Source organism: Rhinolophus sinicus, chromosome 16, assembly GCF_057876585.1.
Source record: "Rhinolophus sinicus isolate RSI-liver-muscle chromosome 16, RSI-T2T, whole genome shotgun sequence".
Classification (NCBI taxonomy): Eukaryota; Metazoa; Chordata; class Mammalia; order Chiroptera; family Rhinolophidae; genus Rhinolophus; species Rhinolophus sinicus.
Window position 1 is genome coordinate 32,083,568 of NC_142516.1, and position 17,455 is coordinate 32,101,022.

Consider the following 17,455-nt stretch of genomic DNA (forward strand, 5'->3'; position numbering starts at 1 on the left):
CTGTTTATGTATATGACTCCTTGTCTGGTCTGTCAACTCCATGCAGGTAGAGAACAAGTCTCCTGTTTTCCTTGAAACTTTAGCACCTATTCAGAGTCTGACATATGGCTGATACTCAATGAATAATTGGCACTGCTGGTGGAGATGGATACTGGCGAGAGGATAATACAGGATGAAGGAAAGGGCCCAAGTACTTTTTAAAAAATATGAATAAAATAGATATACAAATTTATTAGTAGTGGTTACCTCTGGTTAATGGACTAAGGCTTATTTTAACCCACTTATTTAAATTTAGATTAATACTCTATTTTTTAGAGCAATCTTAGGTTTACAGAAAAATTGAGCAGAAACTACAGAGAGCTCCCACGACCTCCCTCTCTCCTTTCCATCCACAGTTTCCCCTGTTAGCGTCTTACATTAGTGCGGTACCTTAGTTACAATCGAACCAATATTGATACATTATTATGATTATTAACGAAAGTCCATAGTTACATTAGGGTTCACTCTGCATTGTACAGTTCTATGGTTCTGACAAATGCATAATGTGATGAACCTACCATAATGGTTCTCACACAGAATAGTTTCACTGCCCTAAACGTCCCCTGCTCCATTACTTTATCCCTCTCGCCACTGCTCCCCAAACTCCTGGCAACCACTCATCTTTTTACTGTCTTTATAGTTTTAACCTTTTCCAGATTGTCATATAATTGGAATCATACAGTATGTAGCTTTTTCAGATTGGCTTCTTTCACTTAGTAATATGCATGAAAGTTCTTCCTTTTTTTATGGCTTGATAGCCCATTTTTTATTGCTGAATAATATTCCATTGTATGGATGTAGTCAGTATTTTTTAAAAGAAAGAAAAGACTTGAGCTGAGGGGAAAGAATCACTAGGGGATAACTTTCAGATATTAATCAAGAGAGAATATGGGATTGACTGAGGCGCCTGAAGAAGTAGGAAGGGATGGAATCAGAATACATAAAGAAATTAGTATTAAAAGAGAAAGTGATACTTTTTTTGAGACTGAAGGTAGGTGTTGATGTATGTACAGAAAATATATTTAGCTGATACTTTGGATTTTTCTCAGAAAAGTAGAAGGCGTTATCATTTGCTGCATATTGGCATGTGGTAGAAGGCCCAAGAGTGGTGAATTTTGGAATAGCTTAAATGGAGAGTTAGGAATTAAGCTGATTACAGTGGCTGGGAGCCCAGAAGAGGTGAAGTCTCTGAATGTGTAATGGTTTTGTGATCTCCACAACAGCTTGGCACTCTGAGTTAGGAACACAGAAGGGAAGACAGTTTGGTTAATTCAAGGTTGAGATTTGTTGGGTGATTAAAGGTGTTTGGGGGTGGGGAAGAGGACTAGTAAGGTACTAAGGATTTTTGTGATCTTGAGCACAGATGGGGGCAAGACAGAAAAGGAAGTAAAGTCACAGGGGATTGAAAGACTGGAGAAAAGGAGAGCTGAGGGTTTGTGAATCTGTGAAAAGCAGGCATACTAGGAGTTAAGTACTGAGAGAGACAGAGGAATAAGGTTTGTGATCACAGATCCTGACAAGAGAGTTTACAGTTTCAGGGCAGTACAAATCTGGATGGTGACATGGAAATGGATGACATCGTTTTTTTATTTTTATTTTTTGAGTCCAAGAGGTCAACTAAACGACATATTCTTTCAGAAATTTGAAAGCATCTATGGTGATAGCTCATTCATAAAGAAACCAATACCACCTAAGATAATAGCAGGGATTGGGGTAAGAGAGGGAAAATACGAGGTAAGTTTCAAAGTCCCCAGTGAATGAGGTAACGAAGCCAGAAGATTAGTAGATGTCAATGACAAGAAGAGTGAAAGAGGAGCACAGCCAGAAGTCACAAGCAGCACAGGAAGAAAGATTACATGAGGGGAAAATAGGAATGGCTTAAAAGTGGCACAGGATAATGAAAACAATACCTGTGAGGTTTGGGATGCAGAGTATGAGAACTGGAGGCAAAGGGGTGTTCTCAGGGACAGTCACGTTTCAAGTCACATTTTTATGAAGAGATGAGGTTCTAAGTTTGTTTACAAGAGAACAATGAATCCAACGATCCAGCGGAAGATCTGCTATAGCCAGTAAGTAGTGGAAGGAGGAAGTAGGGGAAAGAGACTCCAAGGTAACAATTTACTCCCTAAAAGCTGTAACTTTGTTTATATTGCTAAGGTCATTAGCAGACTCCCTGGTAGGGGATTTAAGGCAAAACACTGATTTCCTTTTCCCGTCCCAATCTCTGGATGGATAGAGGGAGGCAGTAGCTGAGAACTAGAGTTAGCTGTTTGGTGCATAAGTCAAGTGGCGAAGGGTTTGGAATAGGTTCTAGTAGGAAAGGGATAGGGTGAGGAGTACTCCGAGGGTAACAGAAAGCCCTATGAAGAGATGCTTAAAATCAAATCCATAAACAAAACCTGAAATCCAACACAGGAGAAAACAGTAAAAATGTAATAGCTGGAATAAGAAGAATAAATAGGAAGATATTTTTGTAATTGTGTGGGTTAAGACTACTGAACATGTCACAGATTCTGAAGCTATAAGAGAAAAAGACTGATAGATTGATTACATAAATTAAAAACTTCTACACAGAAAATATTAAAACAAAAGCTGAAAGACAAAAATGGGAAAAATAATTGCAACATATGTGCTAGGCAAAGGAAAAGTTGTTATTTTTACTATATAAAGAGCACTTTCAAATAAGGAAAAAAGGCAAAAAATATGAACAAGCAATGTATAAAATGGGTAATAAAATGATTGGGAAAGGGAAAGAAAGTAAGCACATAAAAATGATTCAACCTGATTAATCAAAGAAAGGTAAATTAAATACCATTTTTCACTAATTAAGTTTCTAAAGATTAAAACATTGTTAATACCCAGTACTGACAGGATATGAGAAAAAAGGAATCCTCATATATTTTTGGTGGGATTATAAATTGATGCACTCTGACTGGAGGGCAATATGGTAATATTAAATCCATTAAAAATGTGGCTACCCTCTGATCAACCAATTTCACTTCTTAGACTTTATTCTAAGGAAGTAATTACTAGAAGAGGAGACAAAAATGTATGTACCAGGGTGTTTACGACAATGCTATTTATGTATAATAGCAAAAGAAAATGGAATAAAAATAAGGATTGGTTAAATACATTAAGGTATAAGCAATAATATAGGATACAACACTCAATTCAAAATGATGATGCAGACCTCAATTTACTGGAAAGAGGACATGGAAAGAGGACCTCAATATAGTGTCAAGTGAATAAAAAGGCGGCTGAAAATAGCATGTATGCTATGATTCTTTCCTCCCTCCCTTTCTCTCTTTTTATCTACCTACCTACCTACTATATCTAGATGTAAATGTGTATGTATATGTACATATGAAAAGCAGCTGAAAGGATATACCCCCAAATTTTACATTGGTTATCTAAACGGGATTGAATGATTTGAACTTTCCTCTTCATACATTTCTGTATTGTCTGGATTTTTTTATAGTGCGCACAGATTATTTTTAAAACAAACAAAAAAAATCAATAAAGCTATTTCCATTTCAAAACACAAACCCAAATCCCCTCAAATACACATAGGTCACTTATATAATGCTTCCTGATATTATGGGGCCAAGGAAAGCTTCCATATTTCAAGGTCTAAGGGAGTCCCAACTTGTGTTCCCGATGCTACTATGCAGGGCGACCTCACTCAGCTCCCCCAGGCATTTCACAGGGAGCTGTCCTCACTCACCTCACAGACTTTCACCCTCTTTCCATTCTTGTCATACACAGCACCTGTTGGTGAATAAACAGAGCAGAGACTTCACAAGGGTTTTAAAGAAGGGTTTAACTTTTTAAAAATTGTGGTGAAATATACACAAAATTTGCCATTTTAAACATTTTTTAGTGTCCAATTCAGTGGCATTAATTACAGTCACAATGTGGTGCAACAATGACGATTACATATTTCCAAAACTTTTTCAGCATCCGAAACAGAAACTCCCCATCCCTCCCAATTCCCAGCCCCTTGGAACCTCTAATGCACTTTCTCTGTCTATGAATTTGCCATACAATGCTTCCTTTTGCGTCTGGCTTATTTCTCCTAGCACAATGTTTTCAAGACCATCAATGCTGTAGCATGTGTCAGAACTTAATTACTTTTTATGACTGAGTAACATTCCACTGTATGAATATACCACAATTTGTTTATCCATTCACCTGTTGATGGACACACAAGTTGCTTCTACCTTTGGGCTATTCTGAATAGTGCTGCTATGAACACTGGCATATATCTATCTGTTTGAATCCCTGTTTTCAATCTTTTTTTTTTTTTGTATATACTTAGGAATGGAGTTACCGAGTTATATGGTAATTTAAAGGAGGGTTTTTAAAAGCTTATTTCTACTGATTCTAACATCTTAGATTTCCAGTCAAGCTGCCTCAAATGCCCTCAGGCCACCCAGCCCTTAGTGCTTCTGTTTAAGCTCCTTTCCCCAAGCCAATGATAAGAAGAAGGCATCTGCTTGGGTCTCAATTCTTTTCCCTTAACTGTGAGTGAGGTGAGGCTGGAAGTTAGTCACTGGATCTATGAGAGACTTAAGTACCTCAGGATGCCCCCCAGTCAGAACAGTTACCTAGAAGAGATGTGATAATTGGGCTAGAATATTTAGGATTTTAGGCCAGTGGATAGTAACAGACAGAATGGGGGTGGAAGACAGTCTGCCAAGCACAGAAACACCCACGACCCTTTTCAACATTACCCAGTGTATAGTAAGGTCTTAAATAAGCCAGAGAATTAACATCCTCACCCAAATCAATTCATCCAAAAATAAGCTTTCAGAGTTTATACATATGAAACCTTGTTTGGCAGGGGTAATAGGAAATATTAGAGTGCTCTAGTTTTTTTTTTTTTATAATTTAAAATTTTAAATTATTTTTTAACTGAGGTGAAATTTACATAACATATAGCTAACCATTTTAAAGTGTACAACTCAGGGGCATTTAGGGCATTCGCAATGTTGTGCAATGACCACAGCTCTAGTTTCAAGGCTTTTCCATCATGTCAGAAGAACATCCCATGCGCTCACGCTTTTTAGATGTGATCACCTTCCTCTGCTAGTTAGCACAGGGCATGAATGTCACTGACAGGACAACTTCACACAAAAACAAGATATGATTAAGCCACAAAGTAAATGCGGAACTGGGCATGGGAGACACTGAGCAAACCCTGACTACCCTTTGATGGCTTCCCTCAAGACTGTTTATTGGTCTGAGGGAGAATCAGAAGCTAGCAGCTTCAGTAATATGCTGGTTGCACCATCTGATTTAATGAGAGTGAACTGACATTCCCAAGACATTGGGAATTCCTCGAGGACAGAGATAAAGTTTGTACATCTTGGTATTTTCCATGTCTAACATGATGGATTGTATCTACAAGGTGCTAAATAAGTACTTTTTGGTTAGAAATGAATGGGCTAAATGATCTTCGCTTAGTGACTAGAGGAGGTTGTGAGAATAAGAGGCAAATGTGTATTTCAGAGGCACACAGATTTAGAGCTGGATAAAAACAATATGCAGAACGGCTCCCGGGCCTGAGAAAGCAGGAAGGCATGCATACCATACAAGGTCCCATTAATAGAACACTTGTTGAAAACCATGATGTTCTGAGTCAGGGTCCCTGTTTTGTCGGAGAACACATATTTGACCTGGCCGAGCTCCTCATTAAGGGTGGTGGTGCGAGCCTGTGCTGGTGCGTTCTTTGGTGCGTAAAACATCTTCTGATCCCAGTTGATATAACAACTGTTGCCCAATCTTATTATCTCAACACTAAGGAGAAAGCAAGAAAAGAAGGGTCTTGGGTCAGAGCAGGACAAGCAAATACCTGATCCTGGTCTCCTTATGAGTTCTGTGGTGGGCCAGCGTCAGTATCTGAAAATCAGAGTATCTTCCTTGGGAACCTACCATCAGTCTTGGATCATAGGACCCTTCCCACCAGCCAACCCATTGTAGTTCTGACTTTGACCATTATCACTCAAGGCATTACCATTTGGATACCGATATACTTGATTAACTTTGTTGAGGCATATCTCCCTTTCACTCTTTCTTCTTCCAAAATGTATCTAGGAAAAGTCACAAATTTTGAACTTCTGCAGCAATGCAAGGCCTGATAGTATTAAGAGCTAACTTATAAAAAGTTTGCCTAGGCTTAATTGGACAGTTATTGCTGCTGTCATGCAAATCCATTGGTGGGGAAGAGAAACTTGAAACACACAGAGCTTCTTTTTTCAGAAGAAGGGAAGGATCAGTGAAAATCAGAAACAGCTTACAGAAGCTGACACTCTGATACATTTCCAGGTAGAGCCAGCCTGCCTGTGGGGTAGCTTCCCCTCCTAATTCCCTCCTCTTCATTTTATCTGACTTTTCCCTCTTGCCTTTGTCATATTCCCCTTCTATTCCAAATGACATGCCTTATAGATTCTTTACAGTTAACAAGCATCTTCATTGTAAAACAGTGAAGACTTCTAAGGGGCCTTCTTCCTAACATCCTTCATACTCACTATGTGTTAGTTTAGATTGCCTCGTTAGTAACCCCTGTCTGAGACAGTCACATTGCGAGAAGGGGTTTTTGTTTGAGGGGAGGAAGGAGTGCTCAGGCCCACGTTACCGACTCTTCTGGTCCTCATGTGTTGTGATCCCTCTTCCTTCACTATACCAGCCGCTATAGCAGTCAATCTCTCTAAACCCAAACACTTAATCATAGTATTTCTTTCCTTAGATCTTTGCGGCTTTCAGAACAAAATCCAAAGTCCTTAGTCTGGCATTTCAGGCTGTCCTGGATCTGATCCGAAGCTACCACCTAACACGTAAGTCTAGGCTGTTCACTGTTCTATGACCAGATCAAGCTTTTAAAAACCTCCAAACTTTTGTACATGCTGATCTTTCTGCTTGCAGTATTCTTTTTCTATCTTCTGCTTGGTGAGTTCTCAATTAGCAGTTTGATTATTAGCTTTTTCTGTAAACCCTTCACCCTCTCCAGGCAGAACGAATCCATTCCTTTTCCAGGTACCTGTAGCGTTCACATATATATTTCTATTATGTAATTACCCAAATTTGTACCATAATTGTTTAGGTATCTGTTTCCATGACTATGTTGTAAGCTTATCTAGAGAAAGGGCTCTCTTATTATTCATGTTTCTTTCTCTAGTACCTAATATAGTGCTTGGCACACAGTAAATGCTCAACAGATAGTTGTTAAATTAATAAGCTAACTTAGTTATGTAAGGTGCTTTGGGTTGGAATGCCACAGTGCAGGGTTTGGGAAACCTGGAAAGAGAGATGTGAAATTGTGTTTGGGGTATGTGGACATAACAGAGAATGTTGAAAATAGAAAAAGAAGATCAGAGTATAGTAAAGCTTTATTTTACTTATTTCAATTTTTTGTCCATGGTGCTCGTGAAAAGGCAGAAGAAGACATCCTCTTTTTCTACTCTCTAACTCTTAGGAACCAGAACTTAGGTCACAATTACACCTACCTACCACTTGCCACATTATTTCTGTGGGAAAATGCTTTCTGAGTTCTGACTAACTGATTTACAAGTGAATATTTGGACTGTCTCATTGATAAACTATGGGCTGCCGGGCTTGTGCTTTAGCCTCACATAGTCTGTGTGTATTTTTTCTAATTATTTCATGTGCTTGTATGTCTTATTTAGTCACTTACATTATAAGCTATTTAAGGAGGGATAATTTTCTTTTTGTATAACCCACACAGTATCTAGCATGGTAGTCTGGTTATGGGAAACATTTACACAGTCTTCAGATAGTTCTCAGAGTGTTTTGTACACACTGTGGAAAGTAGTGAGTGAAAGAGCACACAGTGTATGCTTTCTAAAAGTCGATACTCTAGTAGGGGAATTAAGCAGGAAGTATGAAATCACTGCTCTACCTGTAACCCAAAGTGATCCAAGAAGCCTACCTGACGTAGAGGGAAATAGGCACCATGGTGTTGAGAATAATGAAGTAAGACCAGAATACGAAGGTGGCAGAGACAAATGATGAAGACACATATTCTTTCCACGGTAGAAAATTCTGGAAGTAGTAGCCTGTCCTGCTCTCCCAAATGCCATGTCCAATTGCTAGGATAAAACATATGCTGCCTAAAAACAGGAAAATCTAGGGGGAAAAAAATAATTAAATTAACACTTTATCCCAGGCATATGCTGCTTCAGTTCTCCCTTTTGGAGCCTTATTTCTCAACAAAGCTTCTCTCTCTTTTTGGAGGGCAGGGGCCTGCAGTTCATAGGCTCTAGGCAGTAGTACACAGGACAGGAAAGAAAGCCCAGCAGGGGCTATCCTTGAGATTTTGAAGGGAGATGATAGTAACTAAAATATATTAATTATTAATTGCCAGGAACTGTGGTAAGTACTTTATATATATTATCTAATTTACATTTATAATACCCCTCTTTTAATAATAGAAGAGGAGCTTGATAGTAAGAGTGGAGAAGTATTTTAGCTACTAAGAGGTTTTGAACTAGTTCCCAACACAACCTCTTAATTGCTCCATTATTGAAGTGAGGTGCTGCTTTAACAAAAGTCTAAAATGTGTGGTACTGGCTTAGCAGTTGGGGTGGCTGGGTGGTAAGAAACTGATATAAAAGGCTGAAAATAAGGCAATCACATCAACAGTAAAGAATCTGGTAAAATGTAAAGGCAGGACCATGTGCCTGCTGAGACTATATAACTCTAAGTGGTTAGAAGGAATTAGAATATTAATATGTGTTGACTGCCTTTGACAAGGTTTTAAAAGAAAGAGTTGAACTAGGAACATAATTGGCCAATTAGTAAGCAGAAATAAAAAGGAACAGAGACATTTGGTTCATCAAAGGACTAGAAAAGTCTGTTACTTTTAGATACCAAAAAGGAAGAGATAAGATTAAGATCTTAAGCATATACGGTCCAATAATCCTTCCCAACAGAATTTTGCCTGGAAGCAAAGTTGATACTAAAGATGATAGCTTCTTATTATACTAAGTGAAGTAAGTCAAACAGAGAAAGACAAATACCATATGATCTCACTTATATGTGGAATCTAAAAAACAAACAAACAAAATAAACGAACAAAATAGAAACAGACCCGTAGATACAGAGAACAAACTGATGGCTGTGGATAGAAGGGGGGTTGGGGGCTGGGTGAAAAAAGTGAAGGGATTAAGAGGTACCAATTGGTAGTTATGAACTAGTCAAGGGGATGTAAAGTACAGCATAGGGAATACAGTCAATAATATTGTATTAACGATATATAGTGCCAGGTGGGTACTAGACCAATTGGGGTGGGGATCACTTCAAAAATTATATAAATGTCTAACCACTATGCTGTACACCTGAAACTAATATAATATTGAATGTCAACGTAATTGAACATAAATAAATAAAAATAAAGGTACCTTCTTACCCAAGATTATTGTTCCAGATAACCAACTTTCTTGCCATTAAGTTGAGAGAGAAAGGCATAGAGGGGCAAGGAAGCAAAGAAATAAGTCAAACTTGAGAACTATGTACAGAAAAGAACTTTGGGGGAGAGGGGATAACACTCTGGAACTCCTTTTACAAGGCCAGCATTACACTGGTACAAAACCCAGACAAGGACACTACAAGAAAAGAAAACTACAGGCCAATGTCCCTGATGAATATAGATGCAAAACTTCTTAACAAAATAGTAGCAAACCAAATTCAACAGCACATTAAAGGATCATACACCACGATCAAGTGGGATTTAGACATTAATGAAAGAAAACGAAGAAGACACAAATAAGTGGAAAGATATCCTACGTTCATGGATTAGAAGAATTAACATTGTTAAAATGTCCATACTACTCAAAGCTATCTAAAGATTTAATGCAATTCCTATCAAGATTCGAATGGTATTACATTTTTTACAGAAATAGAAAAACAATCCTAAAATTTGTATGGAATCACAAAAGGCCCAAAATAGCCAAAGCAATCTTGACAAAGAGGAATAGAGCTGGATGCAACACAACTTCTTGATTTCAAACTATATTACAAAGTTATCGCAATCAAAACAATATGGTACTGGCATAAAAACAGCAATCCCACTTCTGAGTATATATCCAAAGGAAATTAAATCACTATCTTCAAGAGTTATTTGGACTCCCATGTTCACTGCAGCATTATTTACAATAGCCAAAACATGGAGACAACCTAAGTATCTATCAACAGATGAATAAAGAAAGAAAATGTGGTATTATATAGACATATACAATGGAATACTATTCCGCCATAAAAGGAAGGAAAATCTGCCATTTGTGACAACATGGATAAAACTTCAGGGCATTAGGCTAAGTAAAATAAGTCAGATAGAGAAAGATAAATACTGTATAATTTCACTTACATGTGGAATCTACAAAATACAAATTCATAAAAACAGAGAGCAGATGGGTGGTTGCCAGGGGCCGGGGTAGGTGAGGGGAGAATGGGTGAAGGTGGTCAAAGGGTACAAATTTCTAGTTCTAAGATGAATGAGTTTGGGGAATGTAATGTACAGCATAGTGACTATGGTTAACAATTGTTGTATATTTGAAAGTTGCTAAGAGAGTAGATCTTAAAAATTCTTACCACAGAAAAAATTATAACTTTGTGAGGTGGTTGATGTATTAACTAACCTTATTATGGAAACCATATCGAGATATATTTGAGATATGTGTGTGTGTATATATATATATACACACACACACATTATATATATCATTATGTGATACCCCTTAAACTTACACAACGTTAAATGTCAATTATATCTTAATAAAGTTGGAAAAAAATCTTATTAAATGTAATCATATAGTATATACTCTTTTTTGTCTGGCTTCTTTCACTCAGCATAATTATTTTGGGATTCATTCATGTTTTTGCATCTACCAATGTTCATTTCTTCTTATTGCTAAGTAGTATTCTATTGAATGGATACTACACAATTTGTTTACTAATTTATTTTTTATTGGCTATTTGGCTTATGTCCAGCTTTTGGCTATTACAAACAAAGCTGCACTGAACATTTGTGTGTAAGACTTTGCATGGACATACGCTTTCATTTCCTTTGTTAATATCTCAGAGTTGACTTGCTCGGTCCTACAGTAAATTTATATTTAACTTTTTAAGAAACTACCAAAAGTTTTCCAAAGTGGTTGTACAATTTTACATTCTACCAGTATTATATGGCCTCATGCCTCTAGAGAAGACGTGTGACATTATTGTTAGCCACCTCTAAATCTACTCAGAAAGTGACATTTTAAAAAACTTTTTATTATGGAAATTTTCAAACACATATTAAGGTATATAAATAGAACAATGAATCCACATGTACCCATCACCCACCTACAACAATTATTAATTCATGGCCAGTCTTTATCCAAACCTCCTATTCCCCTGCCCTCCTTTTTGTTTTAAACAAATTTCTCAGCTTACATAATTTTATCCATAAATAGTTTAATATATATCTTTAAAGGATCTTATTTAAACACATAACCACAATACCTTTATCACTTAAAAATTTAACAATAAATCCTTGAAGTCATTTAATATGTGAGATTTGAGAGTTTGGTGAGGGATGGGAGAGAACACAACAGGGGAGGATTGAGATAAAACAGACTGAAATCTGCTTTTATTCCTAGCCTAATGCAGATTCATACTGAGTAGTTCAGCTCTTTGCGTTGGTCTCTCTGAGGTCATACAGCCCTTCCTTTTCAATCTTACTCTCACTTCCCCGTCCTTCTCTTCAATGAGGCATGTGAAAGCAAGGCTACCCTCCTGGGGCTGACCAAACCTCAGTGATGAGGTCTACTGTCCTTGCCTTCCTTTTTGGATAATCTGTATGGCCAATATTAAATGTGAGGCCATATTCTTCTACCTGCCACTTCTCTAGGCCCTACTTCATCAGCTCCAGTGGGGAAAAATGGGGAAGGTAAAATTATTAGAATAAATGATTACTATTATAATTTATTTATAAATATAAATTTATTTATTTATTATACATCATTAGAAAAAATAATTTGAAACTGTCCAAAGCTGTGGGAGAAAATTACAGGGTGACCTTCAATATCTCCGCTCCATACCTATTGTCTGTAACTGAGAATTACCCATGGTTTCCAGTGAATGCCCTGCCTCCACTGTTAATACTATGAGTCCCCCAGATCCAGATCTTTCTTCTCAGATTGAGCCAAGAAAATGACCTTTATCAGCCCCAGCCTCAGAGGGCAAGGCTTCCCCATCAGCATGAGGCCTGCAGGGGCAGGACACAGTCTGCTCTTTCCTCATCCCCGGAGTCTTTCCTGACATCCGAGGCTTTCTAAGTCCTAGCGGATGTTCTGTGGTTCTCAATATTGTGACAGAGTTGATTGGCATTTAATCTTAAGGCTTCACTTTGCTTCCTTTCTATAGGAAAAACAAAAAGCTGGTTGTTGCTACAAACCCGAGGTTAACTGTTTATTACCAGAGCCAGTCAGACCCAAGAAGAGCAGAGAGCCTCTGGGTTAGTAAAAAGTGGTTCCAGTAAAGGTTGAAAGTGATACTCAGTTTTGTTCCTCGTGCCAAAACTGATGGAGAAGTAAGGCCATCACTGTCACAGTGGGGCTCCCAGGCTCCATAGGCAGCCTGGAAAAAGAAGGTAGCCCTTGATCCTTTGGCCCTTCACATCTGGCTGTTCGTCGTGCCCTACCCCACAAGCATGTCCTGGATTTCTGGCACCACTCCAGTTTCAAGCACTCTGGTACTTTGTTCCACGAATAGACTCCCACTTAACAGACTAGAGTTCAGAAAACATTGTCACTGTGAGCTCTGGTCACTGGGAAAACAGGAGGGCTCAAACTCCAGCTCAGCTGTGGGCTCATCAGGAAGCCAATTTGCTAAACACGCTTCCTGTGTCTGCCAGATTCTCCCCTAAGAAACATTTCCAAAAATGGGAAAAAGCATTTAAGTCAGGAAGGATTTCTGCTTCAGCTTCAAGAAATGGGAGTGCATTATACCTAACTACATTGACAATGTCCTGGCAAAAATACCACATAAACAAACCACTGAGCTGATAAGAACCTGGCTCATTCAAGAACATTTCTTCATTTAATAACCATGTAAAACATACTTCCTGAGCACTCCTTTGTGCAAGGCACTCCCAAGAACATAGAGATGAATATGACATAACTGCTCCCTTAGAGGCTCATTGATTTGGTAGCTCAGATATTCACTTTTTTCAATAGCTCAACAAATAATAATGAAGCTCCTATTATGTGTCAGGCATAGTTCTAGGGACTGAGGATATAGTGGTGAAAAAGGACAATGTCCTCACTCTCACAGTGTTTATAATTCTGTGGGGATAGGAGGACAACAGACAAGTTAAGAAATGGAAAAACACAATGTGATTAGTACTGTGTGCTGTGAGGAAAATAAAACAGGTTTATAGTGTAACAAAGGTCTTGATGATGGTGGCGACTTTAGATAGGGTGACAGAGAAGGCTTCTCTGAAAAGGTGGTGTTGAATGATGAAAAAGCAGCAAGCCATGGCAGGACCTGGGGCAGACACTGACAGCAGGGTAAAGGTCCTAAGATAGAAACAGGTTTGCTTTCTCATTTGACTTGTAGTTTGCCTGGATGTAGATTTCTAGGTCAAATGATTAGAATTATTAATTTATTATATATTATTAGAATAAATATCTAGAATAAATAAATAATTCCACTAAGAACTTTGAAGGTATAACCATACTGGTTTCTAGGACCCAGTGGTGTTGGTGAGAACTCTGATGCCAATCTAATTCTCATTTTTGTTGATACCTTTTTCTTATCTCTGTGAACACTTTGAGGGACTTCTCTATACTCTTGGAGCTCTAAAGTCTCATTATGTTTAACGGATGTTTTAAATCTGAAATTTGTATCCTTCTTCAACTCTAGGAAATATTCTTCTATTATTTCTTTGACATTGTTGTCCCTTCTATTTTCTCTTTCTGATACTCCTGGTAGATGAATTGGCAGGTTCCTGGTTTGGCCCTCCATTTAAAAAAAAAAAAAGTATTTATATCATATATTCTATCTCTTGGTCTTTTTGTTTTATGGTCTAGGAGAATTTTTGGACTCTTTATTTCAGCCCTCTTATGGCTTTTTAATTTCAGCAATTTTTACTTTTCAAAATTCTTTTTTGTTGCTGTTGTTCTTAGATTGCTTCTCCCCTTATTTTTAGCAAATGATTCTTATTTTATTTATGTAATTGCTTCTTCTCAGAAGAGTAATCATTTTTTGAAAGGTCTTTTCTCTTCCCTGAATTATAAGCTGTTTATTCTGGGGTCAGTTATTCCATTTATTCATCCTTATACTCCTCTCTTGTGCTCCTGATTTCCCTCTAGTCCACTTAAAAATATGAGTAAAAGAGCAATTTGTTCCTTTGGTTGGTTGGTTGGTTTTGTTTCCTTTAGTTAATTTTGTTTCCCCAACAGGCCACTCTCCTGAATGGGAAGATGGAAGCATGAGTTCTGTATAGATAAGTAGTGTGTGTGGTTTGACAGGTTTCATCCTAGGTTACACAAGGAGCTTGCAGGCAAACTTGAGCCCCTCGAATGTAAAATAAAGTGGGTTTTACTATCAAGTGACGACACCCATGTTAGAAGCTCCAGCACTCTGCAGATAGATTGTTAAATTTCTTTAGAAAGCACTTCACTTGTTTTGAACTGGAAGGTAAACACGTTTCTTATTGCTACATGTATGCTTATAGGTGTGGCAGGATGGTACAGAGGGCCAATTGTTGCCCATGTTTTACAGGCAGTTTTAAAATGAATTATCCTGATTATTACCCCCACGTCCCATTCCTGTTCTCCATACCTGCTGACTGTAGCGTGGAGCTCTATCTACTCTTGAACTCTATCAAGAAGAATGCATTTCCACTGAGGCTTTCACTACTCTGGTTTATCTACGAGTACAATCTATCTACTTTCTGCCTTCCAAAAACTCATCAGCATCTCAGGTCTGCCCATGGTTCTTCATCCTCGGTCACAGCTGTCAGGCATTTATTTCCTGTTTGTACTTCTTTATAGTCATCTCATCAGATTTGAACAGGAAGTTCTGATGTCCTGCTTCAACTGGATGCCCAAAAGTGAACATAGGACCCCAGATAATATTTTATACTTTCTGAAGGAAAGCGTGAATGAATGACCTCATAAATGTAGGAATTTATAGCAAACTATTCTGTCAGCTTAGCTGCCCCTGGAATTTACACCACCTCTCTGCTGCCTCTACCTTGTGAGAGGTTGAGCAGAGAACTACATTCTCTTTCTGAAGACTGGCACTGTGGATCCCTCTGTACTCCTGCTCTGATCTGCACTGCCGTTCTCTAGGCCTGCTATTCAGCTATCATCCTAGGACTTCCATCTACTGTTCCCATGTTTCCTGCTTTCCATGTTGTCTTTCTTGGGCTGCTCTCTTGTTTTGCTTGAGTATACACTAGAAGCTTCCTAAGAGAGGATACATAATGAGTACATTTTTTTTTTTTTTTTTGGAAATAAAACAGGTTAATAGAATAAAGGTCTTGGTGGGGATGGCGACTTTAGATAGGGTGACAGAGAAGGCTTCTCTGAAAAGGTGACATTGAATGATGAAAAAGAAGCAAGCCATGGAAGGATATAGGGAAATTTCTTTACACTTGCATTTTACTGGTAGTTTCATTGGATTTAGGATTAGAGGCTGCAAATAATTTTCTGGCAGACTTTTGAAGGCACTGACGTTGACCTTCCACTGTTACAGTTGAGAAGGCCAATGCCATTCTGACTCCTGATCCTTGTATATGACCTTTTATTTCTCCCTGGAAGCTTTTAGAATCTTCTTTTTAATTTTATGTTTCTTCATATGGTCAATCTGCCATATTAAACAGGAGTTGTCATGTGTTTTAATTTTGTATCTCCAGGGAGATAGCAAGTATAGCAGAAATAGCATTAACCCTGAAAACTGATGCCTAGATGGATAGATGTGATTTAATAAATAAAATTATGTATGTAAAGCATCTGGCACATATTGATGCCCTACCCCCCAAAGTGAATTTGTACACTTGAGACCTGGACACAGGTCTTACCCATCCTTACGATTCTAACATTGGGCACATATCGGGTACATAAGAGATTATCAATAAATATGATCGATGACTCGATGAGTCATAGACCTATCTTTGCCATTATTTTTCTGTGGGGTTTTATTTATGATATTTATATTTACTGTATCTCAATGTGCATGTTTGTCAAGTAGCGAACACTTCTCGACTTGCTTATTGATCTTGGATGTAGTGAGGCTACAGTTAGTGAGTGAGTGATGTGAAAATATTTTAAGAAATTAAACTCCCTCTACAGATGTCAAGTATTATCACTGCCCTTCAGACAGGTAAACTACTAGTTGAACCTTCCTAGGCATATGGGGGAATGTCCTGTTTTGAACAAAAGCCTAGGCTAAATGATTCAACCTACTTTCTAATGATATATGTTCCAATATTGTCAAAGGCATATTTGCCTATGTCGCCTTCCTAAATTCTCAACTGTGATTGTCTTCTTCATTAAGAAACCAGGACACCTGAAGCTGAAGTAGACTAATACTGAATGTCAACTACAATTATACACACACACACACACACACATATATAGTAATATATATATATATATATATATATATATATATATATATATATATATACATACAATCACAGGATGTGGAGTACAGCATAGGGAATCGAGTCAATGGAATTGTAACAACTATATACGATGTTAGAGGGGTAGTAGACTTGGAGGGGTATCACTTTGTGAAGGGTGTAAATGTCTAATCATTATGTTGTTTTGTACACCTGAAACTAATATAAAAAAATAAAATTTAAAAAAAAAAGAAACTGGGAAATGCTACTTTGTTTCAACTGCTGAGAGCTATGCAAATAGTAGAAGAGAAAGATAGTGGACACTAGTTTTTGGTCTCAAAGCTGAGTAAAACTTCCTAATTTTCTAAAACTCCCTTTACTAAATCCAAAAGACTTAGAAAAAGAAATGTGCTATTTCCCATCATAAATGGAGAACAGGTAGTTTATAATTCAGATTTTTGTGAGAAATGTACAGAAATAAAAGGCATTTTTGAATTTTCAAAGTCTAAGCAACAGAGTAAAAATAAAAATGAAAAGTCATGTAACTAAGTATAGGCAGCATTAGAACAGTTTGGTTGTGCAAAGAAATTGTATAAATGAATAAATAATCTGTTTAGATCTAACAAGAATAAAGGCAACCTGTAAATGATAGCATGGAAATAAAGTAATTGATTATTTAGTCTTCAATTTAAACTCCTATTATCAAGGCTGATTATTATCTACTATCTACTGTACTGCTTTTTTTTTTTTTTTTTTTTTTTGGGAATACAGTATTGGGAAACTGTT

The 17,455-nt window shown here is 37.5% G+C and overlaps 1 protein-coding gene across 1 annotated transcript in view; it reads right to left on the reverse strand.

Moving 5' to 3' along the window:
* LOC109446137 (phospholipid-transporting ATPase FetA-like) overlaps positions 1 to 17,455 on the reverse strand; it is an 80,964-nt gene that overhangs the window by 20,302 nt on the left and 43,207 nt on the right. The window contains exons 11-13 of the mRNA XM_088793416.1: positions 7,988 to 8,184; positions 5,630 to 5,838; positions 3,764 to 3,807 (exon numbers count right to left, since the gene is read on the reverse strand). Of these exons, the coding sequence (XP_088649542.1) occupies positions 3,764 to 3,807; positions 5,630 to 5,838; positions 7,988 to 8,184 (450 nt within the window). The remainder of the gene's footprint in view (positions 1 to 3,763; positions 3,808 to 5,629; positions 5,839 to 7,987; positions 8,185 to 17,455) is intronic.